The sequence below is a fragment of the Tachysurus fulvidraco genome, chromosome 11, assembly GCF_022655615.1.
Source record: "Tachysurus fulvidraco isolate hzauxx_2018 chromosome 11, HZAU_PFXX_2.0, whole genome shotgun sequence".
Taxonomy (NCBI): Eukaryota; Metazoa; Chordata; class Actinopteri; order Siluriformes; family Bagridae; genus Tachysurus; species Tachysurus fulvidraco.
The window spans coordinates 24349113-24367381 of record NC_062528.1 but is presented as its reverse complement, the minus strand read 5'-3'; the positions used below and the strand labels follow the sequence as shown (position 1 = coordinate 24367381).

General features: G+C 42.7%; 1 protein-coding gene across 1 annotated transcript in view; it reads left to right on the top strand.

Annotated features, from left to right (window-relative positions):
- The first annotated feature begins 8563 nt into the window (after positions 1-8563).
- LOC113647927 (E3 ubiquitin/ISG15 ligase TRIM25-like) overlaps positions 8564-18269 on the top strand; it is a 62511-nt gene continuing 52805 nt past the window's right edge. The window contains exons 1-5 of the mRNA XM_047820565.1: positions 8564-9169; positions 15123-15218; positions 15360-15593; positions 15782-15941; positions 16300-16359. Of these exons, the coding sequence (XP_047676521.1) occupies positions 8579-9169; positions 15123-15218; positions 15360-15593; positions 15782-15941; positions 16300-16359 (1141 nt within the window). The 5' untranslated portion in view covers positions 8564-8578. The remainder of the gene's footprint in view (positions 9170-15122; positions 15219-15359; positions 15594-15781; positions 15942-16299; positions 16360-18269) is intronic.

Below are 18269 nucleotides of genomic sequence, written 5' to 3'. Positions count from 1 at the left end.
CCATGGCAACTACAGCGGCGTACTTTTCCCCGTCAGAGGCACAAATCCTCATGGAGGCATACGAGGAGGTAAAAGACATAATTAAGAAAAAAGGCAACACTGCCACAGTGATAAAGCAACGAGAAAAAGCGTGGCAAATAGTATTGCAAGTATTGCAGATCGCCTGTAAATAAAATAAAATGCCATTGAATAAAAAAGTGATCTAATAATAATAATCACTTTAATTTATATAGAGCCTTTCAAAGGACCCAAGGTCGCTTGCTCACTGACTCCAATGAATGTTCTTGTGTGATAAAGAAAGTGTCTCTTTTCATGTGGTGTGTTTGTGTGTGTGTCTGTGTGTCTGTGTGGTGTGTGTGATGTAGATTAAACATGACCGGGCCACAACCATGCCCATGCCATGACCAGGGTCAGAGTTGAAATGACCTTTGGGCTCCTGAAGGCATGCTTTCACTGCCTTCACAAATTAAGGGTCAGCCCTGTAAGGGCTTGTGATATTAATGTGGCTTCTGCATGTGGCATTAATGTGGCAATGTGGCCTGCCTGAGGAAAGAGAGGGCCCCCAGAGTGCCACCAGCCATGGACTGGGACAATCCGTCAATGTTCCCTGATGACGACAGTGGTCGGCTGCTGAGGGACCAATATTTGTTGAATTATTTTAGTTAGTATGCATACTTTCAATTTTGGTTAAATATGACCTGCTTTGTTTTATCCTTATTCAATATATGAACATAATGTTACACTTTGTGTTTTTGTATATGGAATGTGTATTTTATATGACAGAGTATTAGGGCCACACTGAGGAAGAAGGAAAAAGTCATAAATTCATCCGTTATGGCGGCGGCACGTACACATCGCGAGGGTCAGCGTCTCTCCAGATTTGCCGTATTTGTGCTTATTTACGCACTATTCTTCTGCGTGCTTGCACGATCTTGTAATGCGAGCATATCATTCAACAGACAGTCACTTTTAGATATTGGTCACATCTGCACAAACTCTGTTTCGGACTTTACTTTCACATTTGATCAGATACCCCCGGAGGTCGTAAGGAATCACAGCGAGCCCTTTATTCTGACCGGACGTGTCCGGCGCCGGTGCCGACGCAGAGACCATAAACAGAGACTGGGAAAACGTGGAGGACTTCGGGCTAAGTTAAAGCTAAACCCACATCGCTTCCAAGTGTTTTTCTAGCCAATGTTCGGTCCCTGACGAACAAACTGGATGAGCTCAGGATCTGGACCCTCACACAGAGACTGATTACGGACTGCAATATCATGGTCTTCTCGGAAACTTGGCTTAACATCGGTATCCCAAACAGCGTGCTAGAGCTCGAGGGGCGCACAATTTTCAGGGAAAATACTCTCCAGTCATCAGACGTGTGAAACCCAATATAAGGACTGTTAAAGTTTGGCTCTATGGGGCTGACACTTCTCTCCAGCAGCAGTTCTCACACACAGACTGAAGTGAAATCGCTTCACAGGCCACGACACCTACACCAATGCTGTCCTTGATCACATCAGTAGCTGTGTGGATTGGGTGACTAAAAAACATCAAAGTGTTCCCCAATCAGAAGCCATGGATGAACCAGGAAGTCCGTCTCCTGCTCAAAGCACTCAATACCACCTTTAGGTCTGGAGACCGGGGGGCCTACAGCGTCGCAAGAGCCGATCTGAGGAGGAAAATCTGCAAAGCCAAACATGCTTACAAACAGCAGATTCAGGAGCACTTCAACTCTGCTGACACCCGACATATGTGGCAAGGAATACAGGCTATCACTGACCGCAAACCATCCAATGCAACACCTGCAACCAGTTCTGCCTCATTCCCCAACAAGCTCAACCTCTTCTATGCTCGCTTTGAAAAGGGGAACATGGAGCCCTTGCTCAAAACAAAGCTGTTACCAGGTGAGCAGCCACTTACACTCTCCACCTCTGAAGTGTGCGCCACCCTGGGAAGGGTGAATGCAAGGAAAGCAGCTGGCCCTGATGGCATCCCTGGTCGTGTACTCAGAGCATGCGCAGAGCAACTGGCCGAGGTCTTCACGGACATCTTTAATCTGTCCTTGGCCCAGGCAATCGTCCCCACCTGCTACCATTGTGCCAGTGCTAAAGCACTCTACTGCAACAGAAATGGCTGACTTTCGTCCCGTCGCACTCACACCTGTCATCGCTAAGTGCTTCGAAAGACTGGTCCTCACCCACTTTAAAGCCTGTCTGCCACCCAGCCTGGACCCTATGCCAGGTTGCTGTTTGTTGATTTCAGCTCAGCTTTTAATACAGTTAGCCCTTCCATGCTAACCCTGAAGCTGGAACAACTTGGCAGCAGCACACAACTGCTGCAGTTGGACTCTGGACTTCCTTACAAACAGATCACAGTCTGTTCGTCTGAACACTGTCACCTCCTCCAGTATCACCATGAGTACTGGGGTCCCCCAGGGATGTGTATTGTCTCCACTACTATACTCCCTTTTCACCCATGACTGCATACCTGTCCATACCTCAAACAGCATTAAAAAGTTCGCACCACAGTGACACCACAGTGGTAGGCCTGATTGAAGGTAACGACGAGACGGCTTACAGGGAGGAGATCCAGCACCTAGTAGCATGGTGTTAGGACAATATCCTGGAACTCAACTCCAAAAAGACCAAGGAGGTCATTGTGGATTTCAAACGTGCTGGCAATCACACTCATCCTCCAATTCACATCAACGGAACTGCTGTTGAGCGTGTACCTAGATTCAAGTTCCTTGGAATACACATCTCTGAGGACCTCACCTGGTCTCTGAAGTCCTCCATCCTGATCAAAAAGGCACAACAGCGCCTATATTTTCTGAGGAGACTTAAAAAGTCTTGTCTGTGCTACATGATACTGGACAACTTTTACTGCTGTACCCTTGAGAGTATCCTCACAAGCTGCATCTCAGTGTGGTATAGCAGCAGCACAGCTTCAGACCGTAAAGCCCATCAGAGGGTGGTGAAAACTGCCCAACAAATCATCGGCATTGAACTACCCACCATGGAGAACATTTTCAAAAAACGCTGTTTGCAAAAGGCAAGGGGCATTATCAAAGATCACTTTCACCCCAACCACGGACTGTTTACACTTCTCCGATCGGGCAGACGCTACCGTTGTCTCAGATCCAGAACAAATAGACTGAAAAATAGCTTCTTTCCCGTGGCTGTTTCTGCAATGAACAGCTGATATGGTGTTAACAATCATCACTGTACTGTCACTTTTTCTTCTGTGTTTTGCACTATTTTGCACCACTTTAAAATCATGCATCTTTGCACCACCCAAAAACTATCATTACACTTCTGTATGTTCATCCATATTTATTCTGTTTATTCTGTATATATATATATATATATATATATATATATATATATATATATATATATATATATATATATATATAATGACATTCCTTTTGTACAGCTATATCTGTCATACCACTTCATACTGTAACATACTTATATAAAAAACACACTATACAAACCCTTATTCAGTTATATGTACATATTACTACACCTTCTGTATAACCTCATACCCTTATTTATTACACTAACACTTGTAAATAAGCCGTCTATGCACTTCTGGTTAACTGCATTTCATTGGCTCTGTACATGTACCTTGCACAATGACAATAAAGTTGAATCTAATCTAATCTAATCTAAATTTATGAGGCTGGTTCTTTCTGTGGAAAAGATGCATATTCATTTTACAGTCCTGATACTTATGACAATGTGATGCTGATGTGCCAAAAGATTAAGTATGTCCTTGTTTGTGAAACTATACTGAAGAACAATTCCATGAAATGCCCCACAGCTGTCATTTTAACAACTGTCCTCCTCTAAAACAACGGGTTACAATATTATGACTTCATTCTCCAAGTCTGTGAATTTTCTTTTTTTTTCCTCAGTGGCCCTAATATTCTATCATTTTATATATAGCCTTATAGTCTATGGGAAACTGTAAATTATCTAATGATAGCAACATCATGTAAAAATCATCATTTATCCAAAATGATTGAAATTAATGATCACAAATGTTTAAATAATGACAGTGGGTCTAGATATATGTGATAACAATGTATAGTGGGCAGTGGAATAACTATTGGTTTCCATTTGTGGTGACTGCTGACTGACATAAGAGATGAGATTAAATAGATCCTGGAATTTAGCCTGGTCTGGAGCAGGCTAGCTCCACACAATAAATCTCCATGGTAACACATATCATGCTACCGCACCCTAATCCAGCTGTAGTGCAACCGGATCACGGAAAAATTAAGCCAGGATCACCTAGACATCCTGGCTTAATCCCTTATCCCAGTTTTGTGCAATAGGCACCAGGTGTCTCAGTAATGGTAATGTTCCCTGGTCAAGGAGGTGTGGTCAAAGAAAGTGGGCGAGGTCTTAGACACAGTATAATCAAGGGGGCATGGCCAAACATGAACTTCTAGCAAGCAGCAGGTTCGATTAAATCTCTCTCTCTCCCTCTCTCACAAACACACACACACACACACACACACACACACACACACACACACACACACACACACACACACACACACACACACACACCATTGTTGTCAAAAGTGTTCACATTCATTACACAAGTAGAAGTATAGATACTAGGGTTTAAAAAGATTTATGTACAAGTTGAAGTATCAACTCAAGCTATTTACTCAAGTAAAAGTTTAAATGTACTGGTTTCAAAACTTAAAGTATAAAAGTAAAAGAAATTCAAGGAAAAAATAACATTAAGAACAAAAGCTTAGGCTGTGCCACAGCGGCCTATTTTGCACTACCACACCTTCTCAAAAAACATTTTGAAAAATTTGGGATGCACTAGGCTACCTGTTTCAGCCAAATACTGTATTCGCCTGAAGAAGGGAGTTTAAAAACTGTTGCGGACATTACAAATTTTTTACTTTAACAGTTTCTTTTGTCCTGCACCTGCCAGAAGGTGGGATGTGCACACAATTACTGATTTAACAAATACTGTATATGCCCATTGAAAAAGAACACATTTTATTACAATACAAATACATTAAAGAACCATATATGTGTACTACTGAGCTGTGTTTCATAGAGCAGAAGATATGGCTAGTTTGCTATAAGTATTGAAATAGTGCAAAAAGTCAAACTTCAGAGGCATGTCCCAGAGGCATGAACCACACATTGGACTCAAACAACAACAGGGTAATCAACATCAGTTAAGTACAGAACATGTGAACATGTTCTGAGTTACCAGAACATGTTCTGGGTAACTCAGAACATGAGTTACCAGCCGCAAAAGAGGTGTTTAGCCGCAAAAGCAGCTGGTTCTCAAAGTTCTTTGAGCTAATGCATGCTCTTCTTGGCCTGAAGATCAGCCATGAAACACTAAACAGTCTTTGAAACACTAAACAGTCCATGAAACACTAAACAGACTAAACAGGCACCCCAGGTAGGCATCCAACTGCTGGGTCGTTTCAAAAGGGCTGGTCTTCTTCAAGGAGGAAAATAAGTCCTCTTCCTCAGATAATTGGGAGTCCTCACTGATGTGATTCTTGGCCTGACAGTCCAAGTGGTTTCTGAAGTAGTCAAGGCCTGTGGAATAAAAACAAAAATCAGTACAATTTAGACCATATCACAGTATTGTAATTGTGTATTGGATAGTATGTGTGTGTGTGTGTGTGTGTGTGTGTGTGTGTGTGTGTGTGTGTGTGTGTGTGTCATTAAAGGATTGGATAATATGGATTTCGTAACCGGATTGGTACACGTCATGGACAGCTGATGCATGCTTGATGACGCGGACTGCCTGAACTAACGCGATGCTTGATAACTAATAGTGACACACAGTCTTGGTCCGAAGCTAAGAACAAGTCATTTGTAACTTTAACAAGTGCAGATTCTGTGCTATGATGGGGCCTGAAAGCTGACTGAAACTCTTCAAAAATATTGTTCTCCTGTAAGAAGGAGCACAGTTGAACAGACACAACCTTTTCTAGTATTTTAGACATAAACAGAAGATGTGAAATAGGTCTGTAATTTGATAGTTCATTAGGATCTAAATTCTGTTTCTTAATGAGGGGCCTAATGACTGCCAACTTAAAGGATTTAGGGACGTAACCTAAAGATAAGGAGGAGTTAATAATATAAAGAAGAGGCTCACCAGCTTTATGTAACACTTCTTTCAGTAATTTAGTTGGAATGTGATCTAACACAAATGTTGTTGTTGTAGCTGTTAGTAATGAGTTTATCTAACTCTTCCTGTCCTGTACTTGTAAAGCACTGTAGTTGTGAGTGTAGAGCTTTAGGTGAGACTGAGTCACAATGTGCTCTCATATGTTGAACATCAACTATTTTGTTCCTGATACTTTCAATTTTATCAGTGAAGAATCTTATAAATTCCTCACTACTGAACTGCGGTGGAATAGTGTGTTCACATTTCTGGGTTTTTGTTAATCTAGCCACTGTACTAAATAAAAACCTGGGATTGTTCTGATTATTTTCTATGAGTTTGCCCAGGTGCTCAGCCCTAGCAGCTTTTAGAGCCTGTCTATAGCTGGACATACTGTCCTTATATGCAATTCTAATAACCTCTAATTTAGTTTTTCTCCACTTTCGCTCAAGGTTACGGGTTTCTCTCTTGAGGGTGTGAGTATGACTATTATACCACGGTGCGGGTGTTTTATCTCTAACCTTCTTTAATCGGATTCGGGCAACAGTGTCTAATGTTTGTAATGTAATCTGTAGTCTGTATTGTAACAACAGTGTGCTAATGAAGCTAGTGCCTATGCTGTTAGTCATTAAATCTAGATCGTTTGTGTTTAAAAGTATAGTAAGAAGTCCAGACAGATCAGGCAGGTTATTTGTGAAACTGTCTTTAGTGGTCAGAATAATAGTTCTACCGAGTAGATAACGTGGTGAGACATAGTTAGTCTGTTCTACAGGTAGTGTGTACAGTATGATGTAATGGTCTGTGATGTCATCACATTGAGGTATGATATCTATATTAGTGACATCCATTCCATGTGATATTAATAAATCTTGCGTATGATTAAGATGATGAGTTGCTCTAGTGATGTTTTGTTTAAGCCCAAATGAGTTTAGTGGGTCCATAAATGTGATACCTAAAGCATCGTTTGTATCGTCAACGTGAATGTTAAAATCTCCTACAATTAACGCTTTATCAAAATTAACTAGTAGGTCTGAACGAAATTCTCTAAGAAAATCAGTGTAGGGTCCTGGGTGTCTATAGATGTTTGCTAGAGCAAAATTGATCCCTAATGAACAAGACTGAGGTGATGTAATGTGACGAGATGTAATGTACTGAGTAAAAGGTGTCTGAATATTATAAATATAATGTGATGATTTACCTTATTCAAATACATGAAAAAATCATTTCAATTAATAAAAAACTTAAATCACAGAGGAGATTCTTTACATAAAAAAACAATTCTCTCTACTGTTGTGTAACTTCACTTTCTCTTTAACCCTCCTTTTGTCTTTTCCTGCATTTCTATGCAATGTTATAGCACTGAGTCAAGTTGGCCTGGTCTGTTTGACTGCTTATTAAAAATGAGGTATAAATGATAGCCATTTTTTTGCACCTTTTTAGTGAAAGATTATCAACTTGTTTCCAACATATTAACATATATTTTGCCCAAATGTTTGTTATATTTGGTATAATAAACCTCATTTATATACAAACCTAATTTTTTAGTAGAAATTAATTATTTTCACTATAGAATCGAATAAGTTGATGAAATATTACAAACTGTTATATTTCAAAGCCAGTATATTGTTTTGAAACCATTTTTACCATGCTTTACCAATTTTAAACCCCCCACCACCACCACCACCACACACACACACACACACACACACACACACACACACACACACACACACACACACACACACACACCACAGAAAAACATGGCATAATTTCATGTTAATAAAATTCCTTTTACACCTCTTATGCTTTTTATTATACTTAATTTATAAACAATAAACATTATGAAATTATGCTGTTTTTGAGTAAAATAAGGCAGAAATTATTAAATATTATTTTGAATAACCACTGGCTGGTGTGTGTCAAATATTAGCACATCCCCAGGCCAGAGCTGACTGGTGCAACTAAATTCATAAATAAGAGATAGGAAACAACGTGTGTGTGTGTGTGTGTGTGTGTGTGTGTGTGTGTGTGTGTGTGTGTGTGTGTGTGTGTGTGTGTGTAGCTTGTTGGTAGATCAAATTTTGCCCAAAGGACAAAGGCATAAATGAGTAGCTTTTTTTCTGGAGGCCCAATGCAATGCAAATGCAATGCCCAATTCGTGTGTGTGTGTGTTTGTGTGTGTGTGTGTGTGTGTGTGTGTGTGTGTGTGTGTGTGTGTGTGTGTGTGTGTGTGTGAGAGAGCTTAAAGTCTAAGGCTCCTTTTCTCTCTAAAGCCACACCTCCTCTCTCTGTTACACTATAACACACTGAACCAGGAAGTTCATTTCAGAGAAAACGAATCTTATAGCTCTCTCTCTCTCTCTCTCTCTCTCTCTCTCTCTCTCTCTCTCTCTCTCAGTGTGAGTGCAGGAAAATGGCAGAGGCCAGTATTTCAGTAGATCACGATCAGTTCAGCTGTCCAGTTTGTCTGGATCTCCTGAATGATCCAGTGACTATTCCCTGTGGTCACAGTTTCTGTAAGGTGTGTATTAATGCTAACTGGGATCAGGAGGATGTGAAGGGCATCTACAGCTGTCCTCAGTGTAGAGAGTCTTTCACTCCAAGGCCTGTTCTACGCAGGAACAACATGCTGGCTGAAGTGGTGGATAAACTGAAGACGACTGAACTCCAAGCTGCTTCTCCTGCTCACTGTTACGCTGGACCTGGAGATGTGGAGTGTGATTCCTGCACAGGGAGAAAACACAAAGCCGTCAAGTCCTGTCTGGTTTGTCAGGCCTCCTATTGTGAAGATCATCTTAAACCTCACTATCAGTCTCCTGCCTTTAAGAAGCACAAGTTAGTTGAAGCCTGTGCAGAGCTCCAAGAGAAGATCTGCTCTGAACATGACAAACTGATGGAGATCTACTGTCGTACTGACCAAAGCCTCATCTGTTATTTGTGTACGATGGAAGAACACAAAGGTCATGATACAGTTTCAGCTAAAACAGAAAGAACTGAAAAACAGGTGAGAACTGGATATTATTATTCTTTTTTAAGTCAATTTCTACAAATTCTATTTCTAATCTAATTTCTATTGAGGTGATCTGATTGGTTATATGACTGTCATTCAGTGTAAGGTGGATTTTTATTAAAAGTCAAAATGTGTTTTGTAAAGACGTGTGAAACAGGTCAGACCAGTCAGTGTACTTTAACCCTCCTATTGTCGTCCTATGCAAATTAGGAGCACAGAGTCAACTTCACCTTGTCTGTTTTGACTGCTTATAAAAAATGAAGTATATACGATGGCCATTTTTTTTCACCTTTTTAATCTAACTTGTTTCAAACATATTAACATATATTTTGCAAAATATATATATATTTGGTATAATAAAACTTATTTATATACGAAAATGCCTCATTTTTTTAGTAAAAAACCATCTGATCAACCAACAACAGGCTACACACACACACACACACACACACACACACACACCACTCAAAAACATGTCATAATTTCATATGAATAAAATTTCTTTTACACTTCTTATTTTTTTTATTATAATTAATTTATGAACGATAAACTTTATGAAATTATGGCCATGTTTTTGAGTAAAATAAGAAGAAATTATTAAATATTATTTTGGATAACCACTGACTGATAAATGTCAAACATTGCTCAGCATATCTCCAGGCCAAAGCTGACTGATGCAACTAAATTCATAAATAAGAGAGGAAACAAATATGCAAAACACATGTATTTTTTTTAACTTCTTTATATAAATATGAATGTGTGTGTGTGTGCGTGTGTGTGTGAAACGATTACAAATGTGTAGCCTTTGTGTTGTCTAAATTTCAACTGGAATGCAATGCCCAATTCTTTGAACAGTGTTTGATTCCGTGTGTGTGTGTGTGTGTGTGTGTGTGTGTGTGTGTGTGTCTGTAGCATCATTTTGGTAGATCATATTTTGGCCTCTGCTAGGCAAAGTGTGAAATATTTACAAATGTTTGGCTTTTTTTTTCTGGAGGCCTAATGAAATGCAATTTGTGTGTGTGTGTGTGGTGTGTGAGTGTGTTATTGGACATTTTATGTGTGTATTCTTGTGTCTGTATATATGTTCATTGCACTGAAAAGGGCAAAAGTGTGACCTATTGCCCCACTAAATGTGGCCGAGTCAAATTGACCTGGGAGGATCCAAAACGCAAAGTATATATTGGTTCGAACACATAGTTCAACAAAAATAGACAAAATTCATTTTACTTGCAAAGTTTATAATTTGGAACAATCCTGGTAAATTTCAGGCAAAACCTTCCAGCAGGGGGCACGGTGGCGTAGTGGTTAGCAGGTTCGCCTCACACCTCCAGGGTCGGGCTTCGATTCCCGCCTCCGCCTTGTTTGTGCGGAGTTTGCATGTTCTCCCCATGCCTCGGGGGTTTCCTCCCCCGGTCCAAAGACATGCATGGTAGGTTGATTGGCATCTCTGGACAATTGTCCGTAGTGTGTGATTGTGTGAGTGAATGAGTGTGTGTCCTGCGATGGGTTGGCACTCCATCCAGGGTGTATCCTGCCTCGATGCCCGATGACGCCTGAGATAGGCACAGGCTCCTCGTGACCCGAGGTAGTTCGGATAAGCGGTAGAAAATGAGTGAGTAAATCTTTCAGCAAAGTCAGATAAACCTGAGGAAAATAGGAAGGTTAAACAGCCAATGGCAAAACAATGATGATGATGTTGATGAAGATATTTATCACAGTCATGTGCACACTTTATTCTGATTTCAAAGTCTATTTTATTTTACTTCTAAAAGTGTTGAAGCTTCTTTAAGAGACATTTATATTTACTTTCTATTTATATATGTACACACACTACAAAGTTAAATTTAAATTCTTATTCAATTTATTTGTATCACGCTTTGAACAATTCCCATTGTCTGAAAGCAACTTAACATCAGTATAGAAACAGAAGAGAGAAAAATAAGAATAAAAATAAATGAATTAATACACTGTAGGGCTCGTAGAGGGATGGGACACAGAAGAAGAGGCACCGAGACAGGATTACAGCAAACAGTGGGTAGTATTTATTTTCTTCTGTGATTATAAATGCAGAAAAAAAGTCAGGAAAGGAGAAAAATAAATAGTTTCTTCTTTTAAGGGGTTGTAGGGGCGTTTTGGAAGAAGTCCAGGCTCCAAACTTAGGCAGCAAGAGGGGGACGGCAGTGAAAAGGTGAAGCAGTCTCCTCCTGGAGCGTAGTGTAGGCTCAGCCGGCAATTTGAAGTTGGATGTGTCTAAAAGAGAGCATCAAAAGCACGCCAAGCATTAGTTCCATTAGGCAAGCCCCATTTTCCCCTCTCTAGCCGCTGAGCCTTGCTTCCTGCTGTGCTTTCCTCCTGGAGGGTGAATGCTCCAGCGGCGCTCCTGATTGGCCCATGCTTTTCAGGGGGTTTTGGTCACCCCGCCTTGCTTTCACTCCCCACGGTGCTGGCCAGCGTTTTATCCTCCATGAATTTGCGGCATGGTCCATCACATAGGTGAAGTTTCTCCCTGCCAGGTAGTACCGGAGGTCCTCAATGGCCCACTTAACTGCCAAGGCATCTCGTTCCACTGCGGCATAGTTTTTCTCGGCGGGGGGTCAGCTTCTGGGGGATAAAGAGGACCAGGTGCTCTTCCCCATCGAACTCCTGCGAAAAGATCCCGTTTCGGATGCATCCATCTGTACCGTGAAGGGGCGATCGAAATCCGGATTCCGCAGTACTGGCTGGGTGGTGAGGGCCTCCTTGAGCTGGCAGAATGCCCATTCTGTGCCGTCCGTCCAGTAGCCCCGGTCCAGCTGACCATTAGATCTGTAAGCTGGGCAGCTAAAGAGGAGAAGATAGGCACAAAGCATCTGTAATAGCCCGTGGCTATTTGCAGTGCTGAAGGCCGTCTATAGCTTTGCCTCCAGCACAAGGGCCACTTGTCAATAGCCCTTTGTCAGGTCGAGGGTGGAAATGAACAGGGCCTTCCCCAGATGCTCCACCAGGTCGTCCACTGGAGGGAGGGGATAGCTGTCGAAATCCGAGATCTGGTTGAGCCTCTGGAAGTCGTTGCAAAGGCAAATGGTCCCATCTGGTTTAGGCACCACTACAAAGGGGCTGGACCAAGGGCTGGCAGACTCCTCAATAATCTCCTCCTTCAACATTCGTTCCACTTCGGGACCCTATATGGTCGTTGTCGGACCACCATCCCAGGAGGGGTCTTGATCTCATGGTGCACCAGCTCTGTACTTCCTGGATGGGACGAGAAGACATCCGCGAACTGGTCCAGGAGCTCTGTGAGGTCATGCTGCTGGGCTGGTGTGAGATCATCTCCTCTCTTTACTAGGGCACACTCTTTGGGATCTGTGTGGAGGGAGGCAAACACAGACACCACAGCCAGCGGGGGAATCCATTTTTTCAAAATGTTGATGGGATATAATTTGGTGTCTGCACGCTTACCTAGCTGTTGCAACCGATAGTTTACAGGTCCCACCTTCTCAAGGACCGTGTACGGGCCCTGCCATTTTGCCAGGAACTTACAGGCCACGCTAGGAACAAGTAGAATTACTTGCTCCCTAGGGCGAAGTTCCCTAGCCTGGGCAGGCCAATTGTACGTCCTTTGCTGCGCACGCTGGGCTTCTTCTAGGTGTTCCGTTACGATGGGCTCAATGCGCTCGATCCAGGCCTGCATGTCCTGGATGAAGTCGATGATGGAGCGGAAGGGGGAGGGTTGCTCCTCCCAGGCCTCCCGGTCCACGTCCAGCATGCCCCAAGGGCGCCGTCCAAAGGGGAGTTCAAATGGGGTGAAGCCTGTGGACGCCTCGGGCGTTTCCCAGACCGTGAAGAGGATGTAAGGAAGGAGGAGGTCCCAATTATGTCCTTCCTGGTCTACCACCTTTCAAAGCAAATCGATCCTGCAGCTTTCTAGCGTGTTCTTGGGTCCAAGATGGCCCCCCAATGGGGCCGTGTGGTCTAGGTGGAGCAGGAGCACAGTATGCTGGCATGGCACCACCAGAAAGTCACAGGGTTCTCCTCTCCTGTCTGTGTAGAGGTAGAGAAGCCCATCCCTCACCAGGAAGTACGAGGGGTGGAGGGTCTGGGAGGGATCGGTGTTTACTCTCTCAACCTGCAGGACCTGGCCCCAGCAGTGCTTCAGCTGGTCATTCTTTTTCTGTTCCCTCCCAAACCACCTCTCCTGGGTGACCTGTCGAAACAGTGGAGAGAGAGGGTTAGTAAGCGACTGGGACTCACCTGGAGAGGAATCTCTGGCATCACGTTCATCCCGAGCCATGCACGCCCCATGGTCCCGGCCCTTCTTCTTTTGTTACGGTCCAGTCTTGGTAGTGGACTTCATGGCGGCGACGAACCATGGCCAGTCGTGGACCCCCAGCAAGAAGGGAACAGGGAGATCTGGGATAAGGTCGATGAGAAGCGGCCACTCTCCTGCTTTGCTCCGGATCTTAACCTGTGCGGAAGGGACTGAACGGGCAGCACCATGGACACACGAGATGGCGAGAGTCCCGACCGACCTTTCGGGGGTGGGGAGTATGGCCGGCCGGGCCAGTGTGACCATACTCCTCGAATCCAAGAGCATGGACACCGGGTGGCGATTTACATCTAGGGAGGCGGGGGCCCTTTGGATATGCTGGGGTGTGTAGGCTGCAACTCGCGAGCCATTGTTTGTGGGCCGGGGTTGGGGCCTTAAGTTCTGGTTTGGTGGGCATGGGCTCATCAATCTGTCCAAGGGCAGGCTGGTTATCCAATTGTTTCCTCTCCCACATCCGTTCAGCCGCTTGTTGTTGTCAGGGCTGGGGGTGGTGGAGACTGGACTGGAAGTCTCTTCGAGCCTCCCGGCCAATTTCTAGGGTGGCCTTGGCGTGTTCCAGGGTGCTCAGGAAGTCTTTGGAGTTCTCCGGGCCCTTCAGCCCTACTGCCTTCCATTCCTCAGCCGGTAGTGGCCGTAGAAACCGGTCCATGGCAACACTTTCCGACTTCCTTGGCAGTGAGTTGATTGTACTGTAATCACCGCCTGGCAAAATGCAGCAATTCATCCATCTGTGGACCGGGGTTGATGGTCGGCCATCTATGACAATCTCCAGCTTCAGTCACAGGGATCAACCACAGCGGACGAGAATTTCCTCTTTTACTGCCTCATAATCTCGGGCACTCTCTGGATCCAGCGCAAAATACGTTAGTTGGGCGTCTCCACTGAGCAGCGGGGCTAGGGCGTCGGCACAGTCCCGCTTAAGCCCCCTGGTCCGCGGTACACTCAAAGGTTTCACGTTTTCACTCCCCGCGGCGCTGGCCATGGTTCTGAAGTTAGGGAGATCGTACTTAGCCCCGCTGGCCAAGGTGCTGAACTGCCGCCTTTTACACTCTCCCGCTTCTTGGTTGCTGATGCTGCAAGCGAAGAGCGTTTTTTTCCTCCGTGAATTTGCGGCGGTTTTTGTGTTGTGCCATCACAACACATAAAAGTAAAGTTTAAAATGAATTTAAAAATAGTAATTTCAAATGTAAAATACTATATGTGTACATATAACATATGAACGTTTAAAATGAATTTAAAAATAGTAATTTCAAATGTAAAATACTATATGTGTACATATAACATATGGTGTAATACCAGTGGAAGATGTATAAGGTCTCATTTTTGAGGACAAACAACACCCTCAACTAAACAAGTGAGTGAAAGTGATTGTGGAAATATAAAAAGAACCCTGAGCTGGAGATCTGGGAAGCTTCTGCTCATAGTTTGGACTAGATAACCAGGAGAGTTCTCCCTGGTGTGACTCCACATCATCACAGGGCACGATGTTAAGAACAGTCTGATATAAAGAGATCAGCAGGAAATGAGAGGGTGATGAGTGTGATGATGTGTGCTGGGGACAATGATTGTAGTTTCTTATTTAATTACAGCTACAATTCTAATTTTATTTCTATTAATTATACCTATTTTATTTGGTCTCAGAATGAGTTAAAGGAGGATCAGATAAAATCCAAGCAGAGGATTCAGGAGAAGCAGAAGAAGGTGCAGGAGCTGAAACAGTCTGTGGACATTATTAAGGTGAGGAGGAAACTGAGAGATTCACATAAACACACACATTATAGAGTCACTGTGAGAGAAAGAGTTGATCTTTAAATGGATCTGTGTGTTTGTGTGTGTGTGTGTGTGTGTGTGTGTGTGTGTGTGTGTGTGTGCTTACAGATATGTTCACAGGCAGCAGTAGATGACAGTGAGAGGATCTTTACTGAGATGATCAGCTCCATGGAAAAAAAGCGCTCGGAGGTGACGGAGCTAATCAGAGCTCAGGAGAAAGCTGATGTGAGTCGAGCTGAACGACTCCTGAATCAACTGGAGCAGGAGATTGCTGATCTTAAGAGGAGAGTCACTGAGCTGGAGCAGCTTTCACACACACACGATGACATCCACTTCCTCCAGGTAACACTCACTGTCTGATCTACAGAGGGCGCTGTTCCTCACAAAGTTTCCTCCTAAAAGCTCATTACAGCAACAAGAAATGTTCCTGTCTGAGATCACAAGTGTGTCTTTGTTCTGATTCAGTCTGAGATTCATTCGTTCCTCTCGTCCACTTTTCTCCTTCTCTATGATGTGTTTCCTCTCTGTAGAGTTTCTCGTCTCTCTTTGTTTCTCCTGGATGTGACGACTCACTCAGCTTCACTGTCAAGCAACATCTCTCATTTGATGGAGTGAGGAAATCTCTCTCAGATCTGAAAAAACGAGTCGAACAAATCTGTGAGGAGGAATTCAACAAAATCAGACCACAAGGTGAACAAACAAACATTGATTCTGTATCACAGTAAAAAGAGCCATAAAATTCATCTAACAGAAATAAGAAGTAAGCAGGAACAAGACTGCAGAAAATCACACAGTATTAGCATCAGTCTTGTAAATGACATCAAGATCAATTTAGCAGACAAACAAAGTACAAATCTTACATTTGTGGAGAAAATCGTAGCTGATGAATAAATTGAGATGGTGACGTTGTTGACGTCTGAAATAAACTTGAGGAAGCAAATTTTTCACATTCACACTTTAAACGGATTCCACCTCATTTTTGTCTCCATTTTGTCTCTGTGTCTCCATTTTATATCTGTGTCTCCATTTTGTCTCTGTGTCTCCAAAGCTGCAGCAGTTAAGATGATTTTACCTTCAGAACCAAAGAGCAGAGAAGATTTTCTGCAGTGTAGGTTTTACACACACACAGACACACACAGACACACACACACACAACAGACACACAAACACACACACATACAAATACACACACACAGACACAAACACATACAAATACACACACACAGACACAAACACAAACGCATACACACACACACACACAAACACACACACACACACACACACACACACACACACACACACACACACACACACACACACACACACACACACACAATGTTAAAATGTCTGTATTGTTGATCTAAATCTGATCCATGTTTATAGAGCTGCATTAGGATAGAAACACAGACAGGTGTCTCACACACACTTATTATAAATCCTGTGATTAACATCTAACGTGGATATTTTATTACTGTAGATTTCTGTAATCTGACTCTGGATCTAAACACAGCAAACCATCATGTCATTCTGTCTGAGAAGAACAGAGTGGTGACAGGCAGTAAGACACAACACCGATACTCTGATCATCCAGAGAGATTTGACTCCCGGCCTCAGGTGTTGTGTAAGGAGAGTGTGTGTGGACGCTGTTACTGGGAGGTAGAGAGGAGCAATGATGTGTACATATCATTGTCATATAAAGAGATCAGCAGGAAAGGACGGGGTGATGAGTGTGTGTTTGGACACAACAGTCAGTCCTGGAGTCTGGAGTTTTTTTCTTCCTCTGTCTCTTTCTGGCACAACAGCATTGAGACTGAGATCCGAGGTCCATCATCTTCCAGAATAGGAGTGTATGTGGATCACAGTGCAGGAACTCTGTCCTTCTACAGCGTCTCTGACACCATGAGGCTCCTCCACAGAGTCCACACCACATTCACTCAGCCTCTATATGCTGGAGTCTGGATGTCTAATAACTCATCTGTGAGGTTTTGTGATCCAAAATAAAAAGTTAGTAAAAGTGTTTATAAAAACTATAAGTGAGGTGTGAGATTTAATTTGTCCCTGAGTTACACTGGACATTTTGTGTGAAGAAACTGGAACAGTAATGAATACAGAATGTGAACTTTACTCAAACTGCTCTGTCTTTCTGTGCTGCTTACTGGTGGAAACACCACCTACTGTGTGTAAAAGACCTTTATTATCTTATATCTTTAACAATGTTCTGCTTAACAGTCCACTTAACATACAGTGCACTCTGGAATTATTCAGACTCCTTCCTCAATCCTTTATAATATGGTGACAGACTTCAGAAGTGGAAGAATAAACTGTTAATAAACTGTATGTTCTCTCAGTTCAGTCTCATGCGCAGTCGCAGTACAGAGCAGGAGTCACGTGACTTTGTTCGAGTGACGCGAGCACGCACTCCTGTGAGAGAAAAAACACCATGAAACAATGATATTTTCCATTTTGTGAACTTATTTTATTTGCACTTAAATTTCAGTTCATGTTCTAATGCAGTTTTAAAATACAACACGGGCCTCGTTTGGGACGCTTTTCATGAACTGACCCACAGGACAAACTAATTGAATAGCCCTGACTTAGAGATTTCGCTGAGGTAAATAGTGTTGGTGTGTCGTTTGGGAATGAATCGATTCTTTGAATCCGTTTATCAAATCGGCTCTTGAAAGTTTTGAAACCTTTGGAGTCGTTTAAAAGAAGCAATTTGTCGATTCTCTCATTCGGCTCAAAACATCTCTTGAACGTTTGGAACTGAAGAGTCGTTTTTGTGATTGAACAGGAAAGATCAATCAATTCTTTTTTTTTTCTTTACTCCTGAAAGTAACTCAGTATTTTTTGTTCATTCTATTGAAAAGGTCAATAAGTGATTGATGAAGGAGTTTCTATAAAATAGTAATGTTCGTGTAGTTTCAACAGTTTTTGTATGTGAGATTTTTATGATCAATACACTTTATTTTAAAGCACTAAAGCATAAGAGCAAAACTTATACTCTGTGTTTTCTCC